The sequence below is a fragment of the Archocentrus centrarchus genome, chromosome 3 (genome assembly GCF_007364275.1).
Source record: "Archocentrus centrarchus isolate MPI-CPG fArcCen1 chromosome 3, fArcCen1, whole genome shotgun sequence".
NCBI classification, from domain to species: Eukaryota; Metazoa; Chordata; class Actinopteri; order Cichliformes; family Cichlidae; genus Archocentrus; species Archocentrus centrarchus.
Genome location: NC_044348.1, coordinates 21,131,167 through 21,150,055, shown reverse-complemented (window position 1 = coordinate 21,150,055; position 18,889 = coordinate 21,131,167). Strand labels below are relative to the sequence as shown.

At 41.8% G+C, this 18,889-nt stretch overlaps 1 protein-coding gene across 3 annotated transcripts; it reads right to left on the bottom strand.

Moving 5' to 3' along the window:
* Positions 1–5,327: 5,327 nt before the first annotated feature.
* Positions 5,328–18,627, bottom strand: dna2 (DNA replication helicase/nuclease 2). 3 transcript variants are annotated; one of them, XM_030724362.1, is made up of 25 exons: positions 18,324–18,627; positions 18,097–18,162; positions 17,021–17,957; positions 16,371–16,479; positions 15,556–15,705; positions 15,026–15,209; positions 14,627–14,775; positions 13,860–13,982; positions 13,316–13,556; positions 13,089–13,203; positions 12,706–12,862; positions 12,423–12,614; positions 10,139–10,381; positions 9,937–10,050; positions 9,705–9,814; positions 9,440–9,549; positions 9,201–9,329; positions 8,906–8,998; positions 8,523–8,716; positions 8,293–8,382; positions 6,831–7,044; positions 6,484–6,573; positions 6,158–6,343; positions 5,889–6,035; positions 5,328–5,722 (listed from the first exon to the last, which is right to left on the bottom strand). In XM_030724362.1, the coding sequence occupies exons 1-25, from the start codon at positions 18,351–18,353 to the stop codon at positions 5,669–5,671; spliced, it is 4,227 nt and encodes a 1,408-aa protein (XP_030580222.1). In that variant the 5' UTR covers positions 18,354–18,627; the 3' UTR covers positions 5,328–5,668. The 3 variants fall into 3 exon arrangements, with proteins under 3 accessions (XP_030580222.1, XP_030580226.1, XP_030580232.1); XM_030724366.1 differs by having other exon boundaries at positions 13,316–13,553; XM_030724372.1 differs by having other exon boundaries at positions 17,027–17,957.
* Positions 18,628–18,889: the final 262 nt, after the last annotated feature.

Below are 18,889 nucleotides of genomic sequence, written 5' to 3'. Positions count from 1 at the left end.
CTCCAGTTTAGGGGGCGCTAGCGAGCCATTTGGGCGCGCCCTTGCCCGAGCCCATTAAAATACTTAAATTTTCACCAGGTGTGACGCATGTGCAAAGTTTCATGAGTTTTTGAATATGATAAAGCCCCCAAAAAGCCAATTCATTTGCCTGAATAATAAAAAAAAAAAAAAAAAAAAAAAAAAAAAAATAATAATAATAATAAACGAAGCAATTACAATAGGGCCTTCGCACAGTTCGTGCTCGGGCCCTAATTAAAACCGCAAGCGGTGATATCGGGCCCTCGCACTCCGCGCGCGTCGACCTGTGGCGCTCGTCGACCCGTGCCGCACTCGGAGGTTTTGTGATCGTGATGGGTCTCTAGAAAGTTGAATTCTTTTATAGGAAAAGGTATCTTTTGCTCTCGGCATAGACGCAATGGAATATTTGGGGGTGTGGTCACGGCTCCAGCATGCAAAATAGGGCATGGGTCTGATTGACTTTTTTGATGGGCTGTTTGTCTAGATGATGTGGAGCCAATTTGGTCTCACTGGGTGAAATGCCCTAGGAGGAGTTCATTCAAATAGCAGGCCTGAAAATGGCAAAAATTGACACTTTCAATTGAAGATGCTGGACTTCCTGTAGGGTTTGGAGTATGGCTCCAAGAGACTTTTTTGTATGTCTTAGGATGTTACATGAGTGTGCAAAATTTCAGAGCTGTAGATAAAATGTAACTCAGGGGCTAGCTAAAAAACATGGTATATTATGATATTTAAAGCTGCCAGTAGGGGGCGCTCTAACGTTTATGGACTTTATGCATATCAATGTGTTCAGGGCAGGAGGCTTATCAAATAGATGAGGATTTTGTAAGGAATGGTGAAAGATATTTCATGTATTTCAGAGCAAAACTAATTCTGTGGACGGTCATACAAATTTTCATTTGCTTCTGTAGGGGGCGCTATTGCGCCTACAGTCTTGAATCTGTAGTTATGGATTCAGCCTGGGTGTGTACATGAGTGATTAAATTTTCAGCCTGATCAGACAAAGCATGTGCGAACAAGTGCACAAACAATTTTGGTGGTGAGGGAGAAAAACAAAGGCCAAATTTAATGGCCTGGTGTGACAAGGCCGTTTAATATTTTGTAAAGATTTCCACAATATTTGATGGGCTACTTGTGTAGATGATCTGGAGCCAATTTGGTGTCAGTGGGTGAAATGCCCTAGGACGAGTTCGTTCAAATAGCAGGCGTGGAAATCGCAAAAATTGACACCTTCAATTGAAGATGGCCGACTTCCTGTAGGGTTTGGGGTATGGGTCCAAGAGACTTTTTTGTACGTCTTAGTATGTTACATGAGCCTGTACATTTTCATACATGTAGATAAAACGTAGCTCCGGGGCTACTCAAAAAACATGCTATTTTAAGATATTCCGAGCTGCCACTAGGCGGCGCTCTAACGTTTATGGACTTTATGCATATGAATGTGTTCAGGGCAGCATGCTTATCACACCACTGAAGTTTGAGCCAGATTGGGCAAGTTGGCTTTGAGTTACAGCCATTTTTGTGTTCATGGCGAATCATCGAACTTTGCCGTCCCATAAGGGTCACGCCCTTTTGTCAAAAAGTCACAGTTTTGAAAACACAGTAAGTCCAACTTCTTAAGGCTTTCCAGGTGAAATTTGAGATGGTTCTGCTAAACCACCTTGGAGCTGGACCTCCAAGTGTAAAATATGACATTTCCTGTTCCCACTAGGTGGCGCTGCGACTGATATTAAATATTGTCATATGTATGTGTTCAGGGGGGCACCCTCATCCTACTGGAGAAGTTTGATGCACATTGGATCATGTAGGTATGAATGAGAGGCAATCAAAATTTCATGGCGAATGATCAAAGTTCAAAGGGGCATAAGGACCCCTCCCCCTTGGCAAAAACTCACCATTTTCGAGATTTAGATTCCCCTGGGGGTGTAGGTTAGACAAACCAAATATGAAGATGATAACGTCTAAAACCTCTGAGTTATTAGAAAAAGCGTGAGGGCTGCAAATCGCCAAATTTGCATAATTAATTCAAAATGGCGGACTTCCTGTTGGGTTTAGGGCATGGCTCCAAGAGGATTTTTTGTGCGCCTGGACATGATATACATGTGTATGAAGTTTCATTCATGTACGTGAAACACAGCGGTGGGGCTCCAGTTTAGGGGGCGCTAGCGAGCCATTTGGGCGCGCCCTTGCCCGAGCCCATTAAAATACTTAAATTTTCACCAGGTGTGACGCATGTGCAAAGTTTCATGAGTTTTTGAATATGATAAAGCCCCCAAAAAGCCAATTCATTTGCCTGAATAATAATAATAAAAATAAAAAAAATAATAATAATAATAATAATAAAAAAAAAAAAAAAAAAAAAATAATAAACGAAGCAATTACAATAGGGCCTTCGCACAGTTCGTGCTCGGGCCCTAATTAAAACCGCAAGCGGTGATATCGGGCCCTCGCACTCCGCGCGCGTCGACCTGTGGCGCTCGTCGACCCGTGCCGCACTCGGAGGTTTTGTGATCGTGATGGGTCTCTAGAAAGTTGAATTCTTTTATAGGAAAAGGTATCTTTTGCTCTCGGCATAGACGCAATGGAATATTTGGGGGTGTGGTCACGGCTCCAGCATGCAAAATAGGGCATGGGTCTGATTGACTTTTTTGATGGGCTGTTTGTCTAGATGATGTGGAGCCAATTTGGTCTCACTGGGTGAAATGCCCTAGGAGGAGTTCATTCAAATAGCAGGCCTGAAAATGGCAAAAATTGACACTTTCAATTGAAGATGCTGGACTTCCTGTAGGGTTTGGAGTATGGCTCCAAGAGACTTTTTTGTATGTCTTAGGATGTTACATGAGTGTGCAAAATTTCAGAGCTGTAGATAAAATGTAACTCAGGGGCTAGCTAAAAAACATGGTATATTATGATATTTAAAGCTGCCAGTAGGGGGCGCTCTAACGTTTATGGACTTTATGCATATCAATGTGTTCAGGGCAGGAGGCTTATCAAATAGATGAGGATTTTGTAAGGAATGGTGAAAGATATTTCATGTATTTCAGAGCAAAACTAATTCTGTGGACGGTCATACAAATTTTCATTTGCTTCTGTAGGGGGCGCTATTGCGCCTACAGTCTTGAATCTGGAGTTATGGATTCAGCCTGGGTGTGTACATGAGTGATTAAATTTTCAGCCTGATCAGACAAAGCATGTGCGAACAAGTGCACAAACAATTTTGGTGGTGAGGGAGAAAAACGAAGGCCAACTTCAATGGCCTGGTGTGATAAGGCCATTTAATATTTTGTAAAGATTTCCACAATATTTGATGGGCTCCTTGTCTAGATGATGTGGAGCAAATTTGGTCTCACTGGGTCAAATGCCCTAGGACAAGTTCGTTCAAATAGCAGGCGTGGAAATCGCAAAAATTGACACCTTCAATTGAAGATGGCCGACTTCCTGTAGGGTTTGGGGTATGGGTCCAAGAGACTTTTTTGTACGTCTTAGGATGTTACATGAGCCTGTACATTTTCATACATGTAGATAAAACGTAGCTCCGGGGCTACTCAAAAAACATGCTATTTTAAGATATTCGGAGCTGCCACTAGGCGGCGCTCTACCGTTTATGGACTTTATGCATATCAATGTGTTCAGGGCAGGAGGCTTATCAAATAGATGAGGATTTTGTAAGGAATGGTGAAAGATATTTCATGTATTTCAGAGCAAAACTAATTCTGTGGACGGTCATACAAATTTTCATTTGCTTCTGTAGGGGGCGCTATTGCGCCTACAGTCTTGAATCTGTAGTTATGGATTCAGCCTGGGTGTGTACATGAGTGATTAAATTTTCAGCCTGATCAGACAAAGCATGTGCGAACAAGTGCACAAACAATTTTGGTGGTGAGGGAGAAAAACGAAGGCCAACTTCAATGGCCTGGTGTGATAAGGCCATTTAATATTTTGTAAAGATTTCCACAATATTTGATGGGCTCCTTGTCTAGATGATGTGGAGCAAATTTGGTCTCACTGGGTCAAATGCCCTAGGACAAGTTCGTTCAAATAGCAGGCGTGGAAATCGCAAAAATTGACACCTTCAATTGAAGATGGCCGACTTCCTGTAGGGTTTGGGGTATGGGTCCAAGAGACTTTTTTGTACGTCTTAGGATGTTACATGAGCCTGTACATTTTCATACATGTAGATAAAACGTAGCTCCGGGGCTACTCAAAAAACATGCTATTTTAAGATATTCGGAGCTGCCACTAGGCGGCGCTCTACCGTTTATGGACTTTATGCATATGAGTGTGTTCAGGGCAGCATGCTTATCACACCACAGAAGTTTGAGCCAGATTGGGCAAGTTGGCTTGGAGTTACAGCCATTTTTGTGTTCATGGCGAATCATCGAACTTTGCCGTCCCATAAGGGTCACGCCCTTTTGTCAAAAACTCACAGTTTTGAAAACACAGTAAGTCCAACTTCTTAAGGCTTTCCAGGTGAAATTTGAGATGGTTCTGCTAAACCACCTTGGAGCTGGACCTCCAAGTGTAAAATATGACATTTCCTGTTCCCACTAGGTGGCGCTGCGACTGATATTAAATATTGTCATATGTATGTGTTCAGGGGGGCACCCTCATCCTACTGGAGAAGTTTGATGCACATTGGATCATGTAGGTATGAATGAGAGGCAATCAAAATTTCATGGCGAATGATCAAAGTTCAAAGGGGCATAAGGACCCCTCCCCCTTGGCAAAAACTCACCATTTTCGAGATTTAGATTCCCCTGGGGGTGTAGGTTAGACAAACCAAATATGAAGATGATAACGTCTAAAACCTCTGAGTTATTAGAAAAAGTGTGAGGGCTGCAAATCGCCAAATTTGCATAATTAATTCAAAATGGCGGACTTCCTGTTGGGTTTAGGGCATGGCTCCAAGAGGATTTTTTGTGCGCCTGAACATGATATACATGTGTATGAAGTTTCATTCATGTACGTGAAACACAGCGGTGGGGCTCCAGTTTAGGGGGCGCTAGCGAGCCATTTGGGCGCGCCCTTGCCCGAGCCCATTAAAATACTTAAATTTTCACCAGGTGTGACGCATGTGCCAAGTTTCATGAGTTTTTGAATATGATAAAGCCCCCAAAAAGCCAATTCATTTGCCTGAATAATAATAATAATAAAAAAAAAAAAAAAAAAAAAAAAAAAAAAAAAAATAATAATAAACGAAGCAATTACAATAGGGCCTTCGCACAGTTCGTGCTCGGGCCCTAATAATAAACGAAGCAATTACAATAGGGCCTTCGCACAGTTCGTGCTCGGGCCCTAACTATCACAGTGTCAGCTGAATACATTTAAACTTCAAGACCAACTTATGGATGCAGTACAGTTGTGCGCGCACCCATTTCAGCTGGTCCCTGTCTCAGCACCTTGGTTCATGGCACTAGCATTAACGGATACTTTAAAACCGGAGTGCTTCAAGTATGTTGCATTAAAAACTGGTCAGCACTAACTCAGCAGCTGGCCATCTATTGATCTACAAAAATATACAAGAAAAGATTCAGAATTTCACAAATAGGAACATAAACATCAGCACTTGGAGTAGCATGACAGTGTTCGTTAGCTGAGATTGGGAAATTTCAAGTTAGCTGAAAAACCTTCACGGCCTCTTAGGCTTCTCTCACAGGTGCATGCTGGGTAAGGCATTGTGGGCAGCTGGTGGGAGCTGGAGAATGTGAAGTAAGGGTTCAGGAAAAGGACAAGAAGTCAGTAAAAAACAAATGGCCAAACTAATTTGTTTTTCACTAAGACTATTTATAACACTGCTTAGACTAAAGGCTAATGTCTATTGAAAATGAAGAAAGGTTCAGTGATAGTACGAAGACAATTTTAAAGGATATCATGTTCTCTTGCTGGAGGTGGTTGAGAAGTTTCTCCACTGGTGTGTAGCGTCGTAGCGTTGTGGCCGAGCCGACCATCAGCAGCTTGTGTTTGGCCCGCGTAATGGCAACATTCAGGCGACGCCAGTCCTTTAATAGCTCTCCTAACTTTAAATGGACACGGAGGAAAGACTCGGATCAGGTTTCCATACACTTGTTCATCCCTGCAGGTGCACACGAGTTCAAAACAAAACAAAAAAAAGAGAGCAGATGAGAAGAGAAACACTTACATTTCCTTCCTCTACTGTGCTTCTGACAAAAGAAAGAACGATCAGACTTTTGTCCCGTCCTTGGTATCTGTCCACTGTGTTCACCTCCACACCGGTGAATGCAGACGACTGCAGCAGAGCCGAAATAGTCTTTAACTGCTGCCTGTAGGGTGCGATAACACCAATGTCACTGGGCTTACACCCTGCCTAAAAGCAAGAAGAATAAGCACACATTAATATAGGAACTAACTACTACTAACTAATTTTGACACTTAAATATGGGAATTGTATTAAAAGAGGTATTTCATTATGTCTTAAGTAGTTCATCAGAAGGGAAACTGATGTACTTTTATCAGAAGTGAAAGCAGAGTGTGTATGAGGGCAGCTTCGGTGTGATTGCTTATTCCTCCTTGCTCCACTGATTCTAGCGCGGGCACCTGAAAGGAACCAGTACAGAGAAACAAGGTTAAGAGCATGATTACAATCTCTTAGGAGGAGGAGTTCAGTTAGATTCAAATATCTTCCAACATGCACCGAGTCTGTCAGACGTGATGAAACTAAACCAACTAAAAAAGCAACATTCATAGTAAACCAATCTAATTTTAGACTTTTTCCAGTTACTGTACCTGCTTCAGTTTATATTTACAATCTCAACACATTTCAAATCCTTTTGTGTACTCTTCATTGTACCAACCATTGAGCAGTCCAGGAAGGAAACAGGATTGCTTGGCAACAGTGTGGCCTGTATCCACATCAGGTCATGCTGGGGATGAGTCTGAGAGTAGGAACTCAACTCTGACTGGACAGAGTGCAGGAAGGGCAGGGTGAGCAGGGCTGTGGCTGTCCTCTCTGAGCCACACTCCAGCCGGCCGTCATACATCAGTGAGTTACTGAGAGACATGATCTGCCTATAAAAGAAACACCCCACACACACACACACACACACACACACACACACACACACACACACACACACAGTCATCGGCTGGATATATCTGTGGTTGTCACATAATTAACTCTTCTATGCAATATTACAGGAAGATGGGGCAGGTGAAAATTTCTCTCTAAGATCAAAGTCAATTCAGATTTAACAGCATCTTCTTTCAGCTGCTCTTTTTAGGGCTGCCACAGCAGATCATCTGCTGCTCTCTCACTCGATTCTTAGCATCCTCTTATGTCACACCAACCTTCTGTATGTCCTCCTTCACTACATCCATGAACCTCTTCTGCAGTCTTCCCATTTTCCTCATGCCTTGCAGCTCCACATTCAACACCCTTTGTCCAACATATCCACTATCCCTCCACTGTACATGCCCAATTCATCTCAGCCTCACCTCTCTAAAACTGCTCGACCTGAGATGTCACTCCAATATACTCATTTCTAATCCTGTCCATCCCAGTCACTCCCAATGAAAATTGCTACATATTCATATTACAGGCAGCACAGTGGCGCAGTGGTTAGCACTGCTGCCTCACAGTTAGAATAACATCTGAAAGGTCTGGGTTCAATTCCACCTTGGCCCAGGCCTCTCCCTCTCTGTGTGGAGTTTGCATGTTCTCCCCATGTCTGCGTGGGTTTCCTCCGGGTACTCCGGTTTCCCCCCACATTCCAAAGACATGCACTTACTGGGGTTAGGTTAATTGGCTGCACTAAATTGCCCATAGGTGTGAATGAGAGTATGAATGTGAGTGTGGATGGTTGTTTGTCTCTCTGTGTTGGCCCTGCAAAAAGCTGGCGACCTGTTCAGGGTGTACTCTGCCACTCGACCTATGACAGCTGGGATAGGCTCCGCCCCCCCGCGACCCTGAACAGGATGAGCGGAAGCGAATGGATGGATGGTTTCATATTACAAGTTAATTAATTTTTGATAAATTGTTTGAAGCTTCACCAACATGCTGCTGTTAGCTATTAAGTCCCATTTGGGTGGTCCTCAAACTGTGGGGTGGGCCTTACTCACAATGAACTTAAGTTGAATGAATCAGTTTATTCAGGAAAAACAATTAGCTGATGCTATCATACTTACTCTTTAATCCAAATTGGATTATTTATTGGAATAAGTGCTTGATGACATGGAAAATAAGCAGCACCGGTCTAAAGACTGTGCTTGTATTTCAGAAGACTACATTACTGCAGTGTTATCTTGGATGTAGGTTACCTGTTCATCCGGTACTGTACGTTGAGTTGGACCACTGCTTCACTATGCAGCTCTAGTCTCTTAAATAAACTTTCATCCATCCCGAGAGACCTAAAGAACAAAAAAAAGAGAATAAACAGATTTACCTAACCCACCTCCCTAAATGCTGAAACTTTACATTTTAATCTGAGCAATGACACTGTAACTGAGCTGTATGTTGTTCTAAAAGTAAAAAGACACAGATATTTGACCTGGCTTCCCGGTTTTGTACTATTGGAGGCAGTTGCTGATGGTCTCCAACTAGGACGAATCTCTTGGCGTAGAACAGAGGTCCCAGGCAGATAGGCTGGCTGATCTGTGACGCCTCATCCACAATGCAGAAATCAAACCGGCGCCGAGTGAAAATAGGATGCTTGATGCCCATGCAAGTAGTTGCCACTACCAGCTACAAAGAAAAAAACAAACAAAACAAAATAAACAGCAAGGCTTGCCTACTCATACAAAAAACAACATTTACAGGTGATAAGCAAATGTAATGATTGCAGTTTATTTAAAAAACAAACAAAAAAAAAAAAAAAAATCACTGAATGTTGCAGTAGTTTTCATTTTAATATTCCACAAACCAACTGCTCACTTCTTTGTTATAAAGCTGCTCCAGGTCTGACAGAGTGTGAACTCCCTTCTTCCTGACACTTTCTTCTGTGTATGGCAGAATGTCTGGATGAACCTGGAGAGAATCAAAAATGAGATAAATATTACCACGCTGCACCAATAACATTTAAGTGATGGATGTTTCTGAGCAAATACTACAAAAAAAAGTAAAAATAAAAACTTTATTTTAACAGTACATATCAGTACAAAAAGAAAGTTTGAAGTACAACAAATTTGGGAAGTCTGTTGTGCTTCTAACACCGTCACAGATATCTCACCTTCTGTCCCTGCCCCAGACGCAGAAAGCCAACTCGGAAACGTTTGAGCTTCAAGAGGATGTTATCAACAGCAGAGTGGGTGTAGCTGGTCAGCAACACACTAAAACCGCATGCATGCAGTATACGAACCTAGGAGAAAAGTCAAGAACACAAAGAACAAGACACAGTTGGACTTACAACAAGTATAAAATGTTGATTTATGGTTCAAATAAGTTTGTAGTTCACAGTTTGGGGTTTACCAGAGTGCAGATGGTTGTGGTTTTGCCTGTGCCAGGCATGCCAACTACCAGTGTGTAGTCTTTAGATAACAACACCTTTTTCATGGCCTGTTTCTGGGGTTTGTTGAGACCTACAAACGCATCAATTTTTAAAAGCTTCAGTTATTTACTTGCATGTGAAACTGTGCATTCAATACCAACTACTTCCTGAAACTGCTTTTATATAAAATCCTTAAAAAAGAAAAACACAACATGAGACCGGCGTGGATGAGCAGAGATGAGTCACCTTTGAGGATGTCGGCCACAGTGTCCTTAGCGCCTCTGGGTAAAACAGAGCTGAGGTTAGAGATGAACTCCGGAGAACGAAGGTCGATGATCAGCTCCCTCAGACGACCACTGCAGAGTGTAAATAATTGTCATTCATACACAAAAGACCAAATATAAAATGTATGTCATCATTTGTATTAAGTCACCTAAATGTTATACCATCAACACATCATATTTTTTACTGTCCCCACCTGTCCTGGGAGTTTTCCATCAGTCTGGAGAGATTGGTGAGGTGGGTGCTGAAGCCTACCACACCTTCATCCCCATCCAGTCGAAACATCACGTCCCTGAACTTTGACAGATCCCTTTTAAGAACATTCAAGAACAAAACAGGTGAGATAATGGACTTTATCTGTGCCATCTAGTCTAGCAATTCACTGCCTTTTTTCTAACCTGTCCAGAGTGCAGCTGATTACAGTCCCGCTGACCTCACGCAGGTACCCTGTTGCCAAGCCAACAAGGCGACCCTCCAGGTCGCTAACAACAATGCGATCCCCGCTGGCCAGACTGCTGGTGGTAAAACGTTGCTGCAAAGCAACATTACTGCGGTGGAAACAATGCAGGAAGACACCTTCAGATTGAGCAATCACTGGTCCACCGAGCTGCAGGTTCCCTACACAGCTCCCATTCTTCTCACTGGAAACACAAGTCAAGATAAACCAAGTACTCAGAATTATAATTGTGGAGTCATAAATACAAGTATGAAGTGGCTGTCTTCATACACAGCTTTTGAGTGAGTCTTGTGATTATGCCACGTTTACAGAGACAAGAGTTTACAGAGAAAAGAACAATTTTGTTATCTCTATGTGCTCTTCTATTTTTTCTTCGCTGTTCCCCCTCACCCCACGTGGTCAGCAGAGCCTGGTTCTGTCAGGCTCCCTTCCCACTCATATACACTGCTACATTAAAATTAAAAAAAAAAAAAAGCAAAGGAACACTTTTTAAATCAGAGTATAGCATGAAGTCAATTAAACTTTGAAGATATTGATCTGGTCAGTTAAATGGCCGAGAGGGTTGTTAATCAGTTTCAGCTGCTTTGGTGTTAATGAAACTAACCAGAGGTACACTAGAGGGGCAACAATGAGACAACCCGCAAAACAGGAATGGTTTTACAGGTGGAAGCCACTGACATTTTTCCCCTCCTCATTTTTTCTGGTTTTTCACTAGTTTTACATTTGGCTTCATGCTACATTTGGGAGCATTAGGCGGTACCTGAACCCTAGAGAGGTTGAACAGGTAGTCCAACTCCTCCAGGATGGCACATCTATACATGCCATTGCCAGAAGATTTGCTGTGTCTCCCAGTACAGTCTCAAGAGCATAGAAGAGATTCCGGGAAACAGGAAGTTACTCTAGGAGAGCTGGACAGGGCAGTAGAAGGACTTAACCCATCAGCTCCTGTTGCACAATGCCTCATGTGGTGAGAGTATGCAGGCAGTCGCTGGAGAATTAAAGACCTGATACCACTGACTGGACCCCCACGTTCCTAAATCCAGTATAACAGCTCTGGTGCATTATGTTTTGGTCTATCCGACGGTGCCGGGTCAGACCTCAGACTGTCCAGGAGCTCAGTGATGCCCTGGCCCAGATCTGGGAGGAGATCCCCCAGAACAGTCATCTCATTAAGAGAATGCCTTGGTGTTGTCAGGCATGCATACAAGCATGTGGGAGCCACACAAACTACGGAGTACCATTTTGAGTTGTTGCAATGAAATTTCAGGAAAATGGACTAGCCTGCTGCATCATTTTTTCACTTTGATTTTTGGGGTGTCTTTGAATTCAGCCCTCTGTAGGTTGATCATTTTCACTTCAATCAAACAAGTGGGATCCTTTCGTTCCTAACAATTACCTATTCTATATCAGCATAGATATCCATCCATTCTCTTCTGCTTATTCTGTTCAGGGTATAGATATAGAGCATGATTTTCTATTAAGATCTAAGGTATTTTCAAAATGCTCCTTTAATTTTTTTGAACAGTGTAGAATATTTGTTTCTAGCCACCGTGTTCTCATGTCTTTACATTTAAAATAAGTTTAAAAAAAATTCATCATTCAGCCAAAACCAAAGACTACTGAAGGAAATTAAATTTTTATGAAGTTTCATGAGGTTCGTGGTATATGTCTGTCTTTACTAAATGTACATTTACTTCCCTGAGAAATTTGTCTGGAAAAAGCATAACTGATTAAAATACACAAGTACATAATGTTTGGTTTCAGCCAAGAACAGTTCGTTCTGGGTATGTCTCTATCATTAACAGATTATTAATAACAGATGCCAGGACTCTGTCGGGTGGCGATGGTCAGCCTGACGGAGACCAAACAAACGATAAAGAGAAACTCCGAGGTCATGTCAAGACGCAGCTGCTGGAATCCTTTGTCTTGCACATTTCTTGTTTTGTATAATGATGTAACCAAGACTGATATGCTGTGACTATATGAAACTGTAAGCTGAATTAGAATGTGCCAGTACTTCATGCCATCTCACATGTGCATGGCATGCAGTCTGACCCAGATATCTGTAAACTGTTTGAAACGGCTTAATTAAATTTAATAACTGGACTCCGTTGTATTGTCTCATTCCTGTTTGATAAACAAACATGCCCGAACCTGGGGGGATAAGCTGGTTTTTTAGGTTCCTTCACTACCAGTATTTGTTGTTTTGAGGTCCAACTTCGTACCTTTCCTCAACCGTCTGAAGCCACACACGCTTTCTACCATTCTTGGCCTCCATGGTGACAGACTCCAAGCAGCAGAGCAACAGCCAGTGGGAAAAATATTTCAGATGAGGCAATGCCAGGTGGCCAGTCTCTTGCTGTATAAATTCACGTATAACATCCTCAGTGACATCTGCAGAGCTGCAAACTACTGCCCTGGATGAAAAGACGGAAGATGGAGCAATAATCAGCTGAGGAGTTTTATAAAAATTCCGACGCGTGCTTTCATTCAATACAAAATGTTTACCTCTCATATAAAGCACAGTTTCTCCTCTGAGGACAATACTGGCAGGTCTGTCTGTTGGTCAGTATGTCTGGCAGCCTGGAGAGGCAGCTCTGCTCTGCCTCTTTCTCCACACAGTTGTGAATGTGATGGACCAAAGTGTTCCTTAGTTTCAGCAGTTCTGCCATGAACAGAGTTTTAGCAATAAAGGTAACTGAGTTAGTCTTTGTAATATTACTACAATATAGGTGCTCATTTTAGCTGATAAGTGCTTCCCAGATACAATTTGATCTTATTTTGCATTATTCTGTGTAAAACATTCCATTTTTAAATGATTAAAAAAAAAAAAAACTGAATGAATTGCTCGCATTGGGCAGGTTGGTACATGATATGTATGCATACTGTACCTCTGCGGTCCATGTGGCTGGCTGCTATAGGGTGCATGTTGCCAGTCTTGAGGTAAAGTAGCAAGCCAGCTTCAGGATTGTATCTCTCCAAGGTCATCAGAGTGTACAGAATCACCTGCACACAGAAACACAGCTTAACATGATTAAAACGGCCTTTTTCATCTGAACCCACTAAATCTGCAGAACAGTGTCTGTCTAAGTAAGTATAAATGCTGTGTTTAAATGACCTGACTGCGATGCTCTATCGAGTTTGACTCCCTGCCAGTTTTCAGCTCCAAGGGGATGGTCTTTTCTTCTGGAATTCTGTGGAAGCCGTTTCGCGGCCGCTGAATTTGAACCCGAGCTGTCACATCGATTTTTCCTTTCAGGCCAAATCTCGGGGACCAAACGTTCTCCTCTATATCTGCCAGCTCTGTAACGGTGGCAACAGCTCCCAAGTCCTGACACCTACTTGGAGCTCCGCCACTGCTAGAAGGCAGAGACGGACAAATAACCAGGATTAAAACTGTCTGGACTGGTTTGGGGTAATTACTTAATTCAAAGCAGCCATTCTGACAAAAAATAACAGGTAAACAAGTAGTGCTATTATGATGTTAATGAAGCTTCTGTTCTACTTAGGCACAGAGACTTGTTGTGATTAGTCATTCTTTTTTATGCTAAAAATGCTGCTGTGAAATGTAGGTCTCATTACCTTTAAACTGTGGTTAGCCCTTACACTGAGCATTAGGTTTATTCCTTGCAGAGCTGACAACATTTTGTATATATACGTACATTTTAAGGCTGATGGCTTTAGGCGTTGGAGAGTTGAGGTATTCCTTTGACCAGTGTTCCAGTGAGGGGAGATAATCATGTAGCTCCTGCTTCATCTCTTCCTGAGTTACACCCAAACTGTACCTACGAACACGAGTGGCAAAACATAAAGAAGAAATATGTAGCAAACATACAAAAATATATATATATATTTTATTATTTGGTGTACAGCACTTTGTATTTGCTGTGGCTTTTTAAAGTGCTTGATAAATAAAGCTTGATGATGATGATGATGAAAAAATGGCTCTATGTTAGTGAATTTTTAATCTATTACTGTACAGGTGGATTGCTCGGGTAGCTTTCTCATCAGCTCCTAAAAATGTAATTTATTAACTGTGTTTTTTTTGTCCTCTCACACAGTGCAGCTTCCATGTGGCTCCACTTTGAGGTGAAGCCCTTGGAGAGAAGACTTGCATTCACAGAGCAATACTCAGACATTTCTCTAGATCTTTTTTTTTTAAAAAGTGACTACACTGACAGGAAATGTCCCAAAATCAACAAATTTTATGTCAGAAATGAGCTAAACTGAATCATGCTGATCAAAGCAAGAGTTGATGTGCCCCAGCTGAGATGGTATATATATATATATATATATATATATATATATATATAGTATTTCCACTTTGAAAAAAGTGAACAACCCAACTACCCAACAAACAACTGTTCAAAAACTCAAATATTTGGCCACTCGACATTGCTTCATCTGAACTAACAGTCTAACCACTTACATATCTCCCAGGTACCGAGGACTGTGCAGGGCCTCATCAGCGAGCTTAGACAGCTTCTCCAAAGAAAAATCTTTAGCTGTAGCTGCTCTCTGAAAGACTTCATGGACCATGGTGCCATTCAGCATTTGCTTGCTGCCACCATCAAAACTCTACATCAAAGCAAAAAAAACATAGTTAAACTTCAGCATTACGTTCGTGAGGTACCAGAGTTCAAAATAGGATGAACACTATGGCCTAAAAAGCTACTGAATTCAGAAGATCTTTGAAACAAGAAACCACAATGAACTTGAAATTTACCCTTAATAATACAGTATTTTTTTTTATTACAAAATACAAAAGAGGCCCTCTAACCACTTGTGCATCCAAAAAAATGACGCGATAACGAGTAACACCCTTTACCTTGAACATATCTCCCAGCACTGCACGCCTCATGCAGCGGATGGCGCTTGAGATGCTGGTACCTGAGATGAGGCTATCAGGTAGTAAAACCAGGAAGCCCTGCTCCCTGTCCACCAACCAGGATCCACTAACAGAACGCCCCTCCAGATGCACCACATCACCAGGACGAACAGGTGTCATCTCCCTGGGAACACCCAAGGAAGGATAATTTTATATGAATATAAAAGAAAGATGCATAAGTGAATCATGATGCAAGAGCGTATGAATAAATTCTTATGGTCCCCGATCACTGCAGAACAGTGTGACAACTTAATCACCACAGGAGAAAAGACAGAATAGGCAGTAAGTAGGGACAGGGCCTACTGTAAATAATGAGACATTTACCATTTACTGCACAACACGCTGAAGATGAAAGGTCAGCACAAAACTCATAAATCAGGCTACAGGTACATGATGTGTACATCATGATGTATTTGAAGGATTTCAAATGAAAATGTCAACAGAATAACTGTTCAAACACACAGCATTACCAGCCATCTTTGAGCAGACACGTCTCAGCTGGATGTAGAAACTTGGAGCAGGAGATGGTCAGCGTTTTGTGACCAGGTCTCTCCTCAACGTCCATGACCCAGTAGCGGTTGTTCAGGCCTCCACAGAGGATTACATGGTCTGGTACCTTACTGTAAGGACCGAGAGGACTTTTATAAGTGTTCGCATTTTCTTAAGACCAAATCTGAATTCATTTGTTTTAAGCATCTTCTCATGAGCAGAAACAGACTGCAGACAGATTTTAACAGATCTGAATGATTCACAGATCAAAATACAGTAATCCCTCGCTACTTTGCCGTTCGCATTTCGAGGACTAGCTGTTTCGTGGGTTTTCAATCAATATTAGTGTAAAAAATTTATTGCAGTATTTTCGCTGTTTCGAGGGTTTTTGCGGTACTCGTTCTTCACATGCGTAGTACGTGTTGCACAGTAATATATATATTTGGTGTATAAGTGTGTGGGGAGGGTTTATAAAAACTTAAAATAGTATATAACTACTAAAATAATGTATAAGTATTAAAATAAATATAGCGTCCCTACTTCGCGGATTTTCACTTATTGCGGGTCCTGGAACGTAACACCTGCAATAAGTGAGGGATTACTGTAATCCATATTTTATACTGTTCCCTGGTACAGATGCATGGTCCAGTTTCAGAAAGAGAGCAAATATCAAATTAAATCCAAATTCTTTAGCCCAAAATCATATACTTCTGCTGTCAGGGCTTCTTCATCATCACCTCTCTTTCCAAACTCTACAGTGACACTTGTTAAGCCAGTGTTTTGGTGCATTTCTCACCGGGATTTTTTGGATTTATCCTCCATCTTTAGACCTTCATTATGCTCCATCTCCTCTGCAAACAAGCTCCAATCCAGACTCTCTTCTGTGAGACATGCGGGTGCTGCTCCTGTTTTTTTTTTTTTTAATGGTGTTTCAGTATAAAGAGGAAACATAAAAAGGTAAACAAGCTGAAATTTAAAATCACACCACAGTCAAATAAGGGGTATACTGTAGCACTGAGTACATTTGTAAGAAGTGACAAAATTTATAATATTGAGACAGCTTGTATGTGGAAAAAGTTTTCTAAATTGAATTTGTTTAAACATAACAGGAAGTGCTCTCACACTCTAGGCTGATAAATACTGCAATTCATTAATTAATATTAATTTTTGCCTTTTTTAAAAAAAATACCAAATACCAATAAATTAGAGGTTTTTTCTTTACCACAACAATCCTGATTCAGAACACTCAGATTTTTCTCAACTTGTAACCAACATAATTGCTACGTGACAGTAAAATTAATCTCAAAATGCTCTCTGGTGAACATACTCTAATGCTTACATTTTTTTCTAAATAATGTTTCTAATATTCAACCAGCTTCACTGTCAGGTTCCATCTGGCACAGAAAAATGTGTGATAATAACAGAAACGCAGTAAGAAGGTCACACCTGTACCTCCAGCTTGTTCCTGATCTAGTGTTTCTTGGTCTCTATCTCCAACCGTCTTTGGGGTTCTTGTGGTCTCTTTTTCGTCTGGGTGAAACACTCTCTCCTCTGAACCTCCCTGTAGTGCAGGTGTGACAGCTGGAGTGCTGGTTTCATGGACATGAGGATTTAGAGCATCCTTATCCAGACTAGTGTGCAGGTTCTTGTTGGTTTTGACCTCATCTGCTTTCTGCTCCATTATCAAAGTAAAACCAGGATCTTTCTCATCGTGATCGTCCTGAGGTTTCCTCTGTTGCCCCAAAGAGAGGGAAGACACAGACTTTATTGTGCTTCTGCTATCATGTAAGACCACTTCAGTGCAGCCACTGTGACCCACCAATTTATCAGAATGACCTGCTGAACGGTCAGTGGACAAGGTGGGTGTCTTCTCTGGCTCAGTCATAGTGTGTGTTAATTTTAGACTTCTACTTTTGGGGCTGATTACTGCATCTGTTGTCGATGGACTGGCAGTTCTTGGTCTCTTGGCATTGTGTGACTCTTCAGGAGGGCTGAAGAGTCTTTTCGTGGAGGCAGACCATCTATCTTCTCTCTGGGGTATTCCTCCATCCTTAGTCATTACGCTCCGTACATTTGGCCATTTAGACCGGGGACTGCGACAGATAGGAGACAGCTGGCCGAGCTTTGCCAGGCACACCTCTGCTCTGCTGGGGTCCTCCTTAAAGGAAGGCGAGCAGGTATGTCTGATCTGGCTGTTGGGTGTCTCAGGCACAGAGAGGAGAAGATCTGGTGAGGATGGAAGGAGGTTTTCAAGGTCCCCAAGAACACTCCTCTTTAATGGGGAATGGAGTTTGAATGGAGAGCTTTCACAATCTTTGATGTGAGCCTCAGTCTTGAGCAGGACAGTACCAATAGCAGATTCTTTTTTGGAAGATGGCAAGTCCTACAAGCAAACAGTCAACTGAGTATTAATACACATCTTATACTGTACTCTCTCTTTTAATGACCAGTAATGACGTTAGGTAGTAGGATTAAGATTTTGCCATGCCTGGTAAGACTCAGAAGAAACAGAGTAATGTTACCTTTAGGTTCTGAGAGGAAAAGAAGGATGTGATGTTCTTCTGGCCTCCAGATAACCCTCTGAGTGCCTGGAAGAAACCAAAAATACGCATTTCACATTTCTCACTGTTAAAAAACAAAATAAAACTAACCTACAGAGACCTGGTTGAATTGTGGATAACTGGAGATACAGCGGCACTAAACCAGGTGTCACATGTAACAGTGCCACCTAATTACGACGACAACTCACCTTGGTTTTCTTCACTTTCATACTGTTCATGGTAATTGTTTAAACAGCAGCCTGGCGTGCGAGCGTAGCTGCTTCAAACCGCTTCTTTAACAAGCTGATGGTTATCCTGTTGAAGCCAACGTTACTGCTCCCCGAAGACCGCTCGTTTCACTTAATTTTGACCGACGCCGCATCTCCACCACCACGACCCGACTTACTAATCTAACAGCCACAGATAACGTTATTTCTCCATTCCGCTTTATTATTATTATTTTAAAGAAGCCACCGTGCTAGTTTAGTGCTAGCGTTCGTCTTCTGTGTTTGTTTAAAAGTCTAGCGCGCCAAATTTTCAGTTTCGCGGAACGGAAGTTACGTCTGCAAAGTTCCGCTAAAAGGAAAAAAAAAAAAAACTTTTGGTGGAACAGGAAGTAAAAGGATGAATCATGTTGCCACCTAACGGTTAAGAGCCGCACATGAATTAAAAAAACAATCATTACAAAAGTTCAGATATAGCAGCTTATGAATATGTTTAGATTGGTAATAAAGTGTATTCAATCATTCTAATATATTTTTGAAATAAGCACATT